Below are 9,136 nucleotides of genomic sequence, written 5' to 3'. Positions count from 1 at the left end.
ATTCTATTTACATTTTTTGCAGCACGAAATCAATGAGGTATTTGAGGAACGTCGCGCCCGACAACGCGAGCAGCAAATGCCGCAGTGCAACCAAAGTGAAACAAGCCCTAATGATGTTGTTGTTATTAATAACTACCACAGCAACGATAACGGATTATCCCAGTGCGATGTAGTTGACGCGGCATCAGAAGCGACTAACACTAACACTGCAGAAATCGCAAGTCAACATGCGACAAGTGTTGACGTTGACAGCCAGCTTTCAATGGCATCCACAACGAGTTTCACGCCTCGCCTTCGCACTACAACCGAACTCAAAGCTTTACCGCCACCACCTCTTGGCCCCCCCAATCGGTCTTCTGAAAACAACCAGGACGAAGATAACTCTGGCTCTAGTGCCGCTGGCAGCAATGAAGATTACTCCACCATAGTCAGCACACAGGAGGATGTGAATATTTGGGCAAATAAATTTTTACGGGATTTGGATAATTTGATGTCATCGACACGTCCTCTTTCTCTAAGCGCCTGTTCATCGCCAACTTCGAAGACCTCACCTCAATTACTTTCCGCAGCTGCCACGGCTGCCATTCAGAGTCGTTACGGGCGCTGTGCAGCAGAACGTGCCGAGAACTGGGTACCCAACGGATTGGTGCTATTGCGACCAGAGAAACATGTGAGTACAAAAATGAATGGTTTATTCTAATATTGCTTTCTATCATGATTATCCATATTTCTCTTCATGGTTTAGTATTTCTTAAAAGATCCGGAATAGTTTATTTTAGGCTCTACGGCCGACCCTCAAATTGGGGATCATATCTTCGCTGTTAAAGACGGTCGCTTGTTGCATAGTATGTTTCGAAAAATTTCTTGGTTAACCAATCAAAAATCTGCTTAATCATTTTAAATATAATTCGCTGGATTTTTTGCATATCTAAAGGAATGAGATCCAAGTAGATTAGCCCTGAAAGAAGTATTGGTAAAAAACAAATATTGAGGGGATAATCTTACAAACAACTTCTATAACTGGCATATGTATCGTGTTACCTTGTCGCATGCCAATTAAAACCTCTACACCGATCTTACGATTGAGCAATCACTTAATAGTTGACTAGCAGCCGTTAAGTTCAGCAAGAAAATAGCGCCCAAAGTTGCCTGCGATTCCTCTGATCTAGACTTATATGAAGTAAATGAATGTTATTGATAGTTAGTTAAGGAATATCTTAGTTAATCTAGAGCGCACTTATGGGCGCTGTCGGAGAGGACATTCCCTTTTCTGTACTTGTTTCTACTTCCTTAATAAAAAACTATATCTGCTTGAGGAACGCTTCGCATCGGTATCTAAAATAACACCAAAAGTTTTTGGAATTGATTTAGATTTTGAACGAAAGGCTAGTTCTTTTAATGGAAACCATTACAATCCAAAGAGGAAAAATAAATACAGTCTATTGCTATAAAAGCATTTTGCAACGGAAAATGCAGACACTTTGTCTTCAACCCATTAAGCATCAATTACATCCAACATACCGAAATGAGGTTATATCAGCTAATGATTGTCTGCGGATCAATGCGGTCCACTGAACGGTGTGCTGAGCTAGACATTCAGAATTGGCTTGCATCGACTAACGTCTGATTCGATGCATATTTACGATATTTACGAGCACATTTTTTGTTGAACTGATCGCCTTCGAATGCAGGTGAGCTCCATTAACTCTAACGGTTTCCACGGTTATCTTGATGTAAACACATGTTTGGGCACACGTTCGCGACAGTGTGCAGCTGTCAACCGTGGACTTGCTAAGCAGCAGCCTCGCAATTCGGGACTAAGTTATGTCTCCTCAAACTCACATTACATGCAGCACAGTAACAATACACAGGAGTATCAACTGTTGTACATCGGCAAGGAGGTACGTCACGGCCGTTCAGTGGTACGGCAATACGGGAGCCCGTCACGCCGCCGCGAGTAAGTCAAGCATTTAAGGTCGCGCTGTTGTAGCGCACTTAAGTGACGTCGCCGTGGTACGAATTAAAAATTTATGGTAATTTTGCGATCGGTTTCATAAATTCAAGCACCTTTCGCATGCGACTGCATGCAGTCGACAGAACGACAGAGATGGCGGGCGAGGAAGAAGAAAATATTTCAATGCGCCAAAACAATTGGTAAAATAAAAGACAATGCCTGCAGACGGAAAAATCGCAGAAGGTAGCCAAAATCAAAGCAAGGTAAAAAATTGCACTGGCACGTATCGGAGCGATCTGCATCGTTTTATTTTTGCGGTGGACTTGCTGCTAATGCAGTTGCTGTAGTGGTGCCATCGATGCTTGTTGCAAGCCACCGTTTGCCTCCGTCTGCTGATTTTTGTCACAAATAGCATCAATAATGAATGCTGCAGATTACCGGTGCCCCGCGACATGCTGAGCGTAGGGAGGCTACCACGTCCCCCGTGCTGTTGCAACAGCGCTTGCTACTGTTACTTATTACTTGTTGCTTGTCGCCGGCGCATGTTTATTGTTTGTAACTTATTGGCACTTTATTCTCACTGAGCGCTTTTTTCTTACGTTTTTCGAGTCGAAAACCCATTATGTTTTGTGTGCCACAAGGAGGTGCAATAATGAGAGCAACCTACCTGATGCAGTCTACACAAACACGCGTGTGTGTGATTTTTTTCAGGCTGAATTATGCTAGATTAGATTTTTATTATGCTCATAACATTTTCCGCCAATTTACGATTTTTGTTCATGTTACTATTGAAATTGCATTTGGTTTGATCTTTGAATTCAAGATTTTCCCTTACGTTTAAGTATGTGTTGATGTCTATTTTTTTTGCACTGCGTGTTCGGGTCATGTTTTGGATCATGCGCTGAAAGGCAAGTTGCCTACGATTATAGCTATCTATGTTGCCTTTCATATTTCGGGACTTGACAACACTAGTTTTGCAATGTGGAAACTCAGAATCGTATCGTAAAGTTTGACATTTTTGATGGTATACATACTCAGGCCGTTTCGACATACGAGCGCTATTTGTGTTGTTTACCGTTACTTATACTACTTCCCACCGATTATTTTTTGCAACTTTTGACGTGAATTAACTCATCAATATCAATTTCTGATGATGAAACTCCATCACGGACCAGTGTTAATCGATGGTATGGTGAATTCAATCGTAGATAACTCCAAGACGAATTTCGGTAACGTCACCCAAAATCAGTTTATATTCAGGAAACAATTGAATGCTGTGTACAAACTGATATTGCCAGATCGTCATGTGACCAATATCGTATCGACTGTATGGGTGTTTCCTAGATGAGCCGAATACAACAGAAATCGTTCGCACGAGTTAATTTTTACATGAAGTAAAAATTAGTCAAAAGAATATATTTTTGAGCTGCACCGAAATGTGCACTCATTATTAATACAGGGTAGGCCATTTAAAGTTGACCCATCTGGCAACGCTGTAACTTTTAACAGCGCTGACAAATCGGCTAATGTCATACCGCGTTAGAAGCGTCATTCGAAGACAATTTATACCATGGAACAGTACACTCCAAAAGAACGCGCTGAAATTGTTCAGCTTTATATTCAAAATAACTTTTCAATTGTGTTAACTCAACGTGCGTTTCGCAAAAAAAATAAAGTGAAAAGTGCTCCAGTTAAGAACACAATTAAGTCTTTATACGCAAAATTTGTGAACACCGGTAATCTCAGTAATGCCAGTCATGCATCCAGACAACGCACAAGACGTTCTGATGAAAATATCGAAGCTGTACGAGCCAGTATTGAGGAGACTCCATCGACATCGAGTTATCGCCGCTCTCAGGAATTAGACATCTCTCGCACCACTCTCCGACGCATAATTCATAAAGATTTGAAGATGTTTCCATATAAAATTCAAATGGCACAAAAACTAAACCCAGCTGATTATCCGCGACGCCTTAATTTTGGCAAATGGGCCATCGAAATGGCTGAAAACGAAAAATGGTGATGTTGACTGGCCACCGAGTACACGAAGTACGAAGTCTTAAATTTAGTAAACTTATACTAGCATAAATCAAAATATCATTGCTCATATTAAATTTATTATTTTCATTGGTATTAGTTCAAGAGGACGTTGGCTGTGTAATATATAAAACCCTGAACATTTTTTTCTATACCCTATTAGATATTAGTATGTATTAGGAACATGGTTATTTTCTTATTTACTTTATTATTTGACAAAAAATGGTCCGATTGAACTCATTTTCAATATACAGATATACCATTATAAGAGAAGGATTATCCTTAATTTATGTTGTATATAGTATATCACAAAATCACATTTTCGATCAAAAGTCAACTATACAGTACTTGTCCAATAAATTACGAACGAAGAAAAAACTATGCAGAGTTCTAACTTTAATCATTAATTAAAACATAAATATTTGGCGTATTATTATTATTTAAGTTTAATGTATATAGCATATAAAAAATAAATGTCTTCCTATAAAGCTATCTCATACCATCTCGGTGGTAAAATTTATTGTCTCTGACGTATTTACTTATTGAGTTATCGCACTTTTAGTTGTTTTTAACAGTACCGTTATATGAGGAGTGAGCGCGGTTATCTTCCGATTACATCACTGTTGGTAGAAGTTCTTATAGATTTCTACTCAGCAAATTTGGTTGTAACTTCATTGGTTTAGGAGATATGTACATTAAACCGTTAGATGACGCGGCTACGCCCACATTTTCAAAAAATTTTGTCCACAGGTGTCCCTCGCTACTGCAATCCTCAGCTTTATATCTTAATTTAGTGTTTAGTTATGGCACTTGTGTTCTCGGTTGTTGGCGATTTGTGGGCGTGACAGTGGACTGATTACGCCCATCTACGAACTCGAATTTTTTCGTACTAAGGAACCTACGGAGGGACAGACAGACAGTCAACCGGATTTCAACTTTTCTCGTCACCCTAATCATTTATATATTTATAACCCTATATCTACCTCGATTAGTTTTAGGTGATACGCACAACCGTTAGGTGAACAAAACTATAATACTCTGTAGCAACTGGTTGCAAGAACATAATCATATTTGTGAATTGGTTGATTAAAACAAAATACTGTAAGCGATCTATAGGTTCGCAGTGCTTCGAGTAAGTCCCAACTACAGCATTGTACCATTTATACCATAAGGGCCTAACTCCTTTTAGGTTAGGACATTGACTGCCGTGGAAGATATCCGTCTAAACCAGCACCCCTCTCGCACACTGTATATTTTGCTAATTCCTCCTACATATTCCAAAATCCTAAATACCATATCACTCAATTCCTTCAATGCTCGAAAAAAGAAACTTTATGGTATATTTATCATATACTTTACGCCAAAGTAATTTTCAATATAATTATTACAGAATTACTAAGACCAACTCGAACAGACTTGGTTCCCTCACGAAGAACAACTCCCATAAATTCTTCTCATTTTATGAATTCCCATAAATATATGTATGTAATAAGTATTGTTTTGTATAAATTCATAGATGTTCCGAAACGGGATATCTGTAAAGCAGCTGTTTCTTGATTAAAATTAACTTTTTGTGGGCACTATCATTTCAAATAAACGCGACAGCATTAATTATTATCGTTGGCACCAAGCAGACGTAACTAAAATACACATTGTATTTTGAAAGAAAAAATATAAATATAAACCATATATGTATGTATGTCATAAGGTCAAGAGTTGCACGCTAGAAGCGAATGTGCTACACATAAGTTTTTAAGAGAAGCCCTGTAGAAGGCCATCGCAGCAAACGAAACTCAATTGCAACGAAACGAAAAAACAATGAAAGTAAATAGAAGAACTACTGCTGCTTGCCACCACAGACCTATGAACAGAAACATTGTATGCCCTCAATTTATCTACAAACGAATTTCCGTGCGACATCCGCCGCTTTCACAAACTCAGAAGACACGCCACCAGCTATGAAGTGACATTGGTTTATCCATTGATAAACAAATATGCATCTTTTCAACTGCAATATAAATTATAAAATAGGAATTATGCTTAAACTACTGAAATGTGTAAACAAAGCCAAATGCCTTTCAACGTTCTTACGATAAAATGGTGATTAACTCGAAAGGCGCCTAGGGCAGACAACAACCTAGCACCATTTCTATGCATGCAACGAGCATAGGAAGTGTAGCGGTCGCGCAACTGTACAATTCCCTCTATCGCTGTTTTCCCCCAAAAAGTCGAGCACAAGCATAGAAAACTCACATTTTCAACTATTTAAAAATTTAAACTTTCAACCGCACCGCATATAAATTCCACATTAAAGACCCTGTGTAGCTAGCAGTTATGTCATTTGTTGTTGTAGGTGTTGTTGGCATTGACGTTGCACTCAAATTGAGATCACTATAAAAATAGCACTTAAGAGCATTAACATCGCCTGTAGAGCGCAGCACTTTCTTTTTTGTCTCAACCCTATTCTCTATGCTTCATTTATCGGGAGGGCATTATTCCAAGTCAATTCACTTCAACTCCCGTGCAACGCTGTACGTTGGTTTGTCCCTTAACGGGCTATACCAGTGTGACAGTTTCAAAAAAAAACAAAATTTTTTACTTCTTCGATAGTTTATCTTTCCAAAAATATGCTGTGAAATCGGCAAAGTCGTATCTTGAACAGTTTTTGGATGGCAGCGTTCTAAAGTGCGACCGCTCACAAGTACAGACATAATATGTCATATATTATGTTATATAATTGAAATTTTAAACGCGTTTTTCTCGAAACTACGTTTTTCAAAATTGCTGACATCAAAACTCAACGAGAAACTGACCGGGCGACTTCAAATTAAAACTGAGTATTGTTGTATACATTTACTATACAACGATCTTTTTGATTGATTGAAAAATGACAATTTGGCATAAAAATACTAAATTTTTTTTCAAAGATCGTAGGTCATTGTATAGGGAATATCTTTAAATTTAATAAACCTTTTGAACTTTTTTGTTTTAGCTACTTATTCGGCCGGAATCATATCAGCAGTTGGAGCACTTTTTTTTTGCCACCTCCGAAGACAACATACAACTCCGTTATTTTTAAATATTTTTGCAAAAGAAAAATCTAAAAATATAGTTAAAAATATACCTTATTATATGCAAAGAAGTACGAAACAATCGATCTAGTACTTTTTTTTAAATTCACGAAAATCGCCTAATTTTTCATGCGTTACACTGGTATAGCCTCTTAAATCATGTGGCACTGAGGCATGCAATTGTACCTATTTTATAACTTCAAAAAATTCCGAATATACACTAATAACACCGGTCAACACGATTTTTGGGTCTGACATCTACATGTTAAATTTTAGTTTCTCCTATGACAACAATAAGGAAAAAAAATTTTCCGGTTAAAGTTTGCTTTCGTAGAAATTAGGGCAATTTTTCGATTTTTTTTTTACCTTCTAAAGTATTTTTACAATTAACGCAGGCGAAGTGAGGTACCCAATTTTCATTTTGATTACTGACTTTTAGGTTAAAATAGGCTTCATAGGCTAGCTTCAAATTTGTTGATAAAGCGAATTTTTTACTTCTAACTTTAATAAATTCACCGCAAATAAAACATAATATCATCAACATCATTTTTACACTTACTTGATGCCATTTTTTAACTGAGTATTACACTAATATTGTTGTTACAGTTATAATAAACAGGTTAACATTCACTACTGTGCCTCTTACAAATAATAATACTGTTTACTTTCGGGTTAATCAAAGTGCTGCCATCTTTGATTTATGAAATAAATTAAAATATACTTCTCGATGTAGATCAGCCCAAAGCAAACTTTAAGAACAAAAGATTAATATTTAAGTGTTTTTCAATGTCTAGAATCAGAATTCAAGCATGAGAACAGAAACCCCCAAAAAAATATTTTTTTTGTTGACCGGTGTAATCAATTACTATGCTGCAATTCTTGTGCACAGAGTACGCCACCACTCGCATTCCATTCCGCTGATTCATAATCATATAAAATCAATCACACGCCGATAGTTTATTGATTGTACTCGTATGTTGGCAGTTAATGAGCAGCTCTGTCGGAGCTTCTGTTGTGCCTCAAGTAACCCCACAATTAACACAACAAAAGCGAAGTGGGTTGCAATTGCTTCGCGATAGAAAATATTAAATCTAATTATTCTTAATTATGTATAAATATGAGAATTTAACAATTGTTAGTCTACAATTAAGGTTTAACAACGGTTAATGGAATCATTCTAGTATCCTATAACCTCTATTATGTAGAGCAACTGGCGTATACGTAGGTACCGGCCTACTACCCTTGACTATTAAAGGTCTTTTTAAAGTAATTTGCAGCATTGATCAATTTTGGATAAGAACTCTTAAAACGAAACATATAGAAGTGGAACGTATAACGTTTACTGATATATAAAATCGGTTAGTTTAGGAGAATTTGAATTTATGTCCAAGTTTTTAGTGAAATTACAAGTAAATTAAAATTAGATTTTTTAAAGGATGATAAACATTATCTACTAACTGTCAATATCTAAGAACGCAGTTTTTACGCACTAATGTCTAATCAATAAATTAAGTAGACATTGTTTTAAAAGTAAATGTTCATAAATAAAATTATTACCTTAAAGATATTCAAAATATGCTCCAAAACCCGCAAAACACCGTGAATAGCTTGAATTTCGCATTTCTTTATACAATAACAAAGGATAGTAGTAATACATAATACACCAAAATTAGCCACTGACTACTTGGTTGCCTATTGGTAGCTGGTTGCCATTTAGAATGAAAAGTTTGGTCTACAGTAATAAAGCGTCTATGAAAAGCATACTTCTTTTACCAGTTTTTGTTTGTATTGTCTCGTACCCCTCTTGTCATTGCAATAAAACTCTCAGAAACATACCCTCTGTTAATCGATTTATGAAACCAGTGCGCATAAATCAAGTCAAAGTGCGACAGTGAGACATTTTATTAAGATTTCACTTTACTAAAAGAATAATTGAAAATTTGTGTCAGCGTCATCACAGACGCCTAGTCATGCATGTGAAGATGTGGATAAAGCAATGTCCAGCCGTGGCATCTTGCTTTCAACCGCCTTTATTTGACCACTAAGTCGACAATACGAGCACATTACTTGCTTG

General features: G+C 37.0%; 1 protein-coding gene across 5 annotated transcripts in view; it reads left to right on the top strand.

Annotated features, from left to right (window-relative positions):
* LOC105233785 (rho GTPase-activating protein 7) overlaps window positions 1-9,136 on the top strand; it is a 248,151-nt gene that overhangs the window by 194,986 nt on the left and 44,029 nt on the right. For all 5 annotated transcript variants that reach the window (XM_049447126.1, XM_049447128.1, XM_049447127.1 and 2 more), the window contains one exon: window positions 23-670. In XM_049447126.1, the coding sequence (XP_049303083.1) occupies window positions 23-670 (648 nt within the window). The remainder of the gene's footprint in view (window positions 1-22; window positions 671-9,136) is intronic.

Source organism: Bactrocera dorsalis, chromosome 2, assembly GCF_023373825.1.
Source record: "Bactrocera dorsalis isolate Fly_Bdor chromosome 2, ASM2337382v1, whole genome shotgun sequence".
In the NCBI taxonomy this organism is placed as follows: Eukaryota; Metazoa; Arthropoda; class Insecta; order Diptera; family Tephritidae; genus Bactrocera; species Bactrocera dorsalis.
The sequence above is the reverse complement of the archived record's forward strand: the minus strand, read 5'-3'. Positions and strand labels throughout refer to the sequence as shown.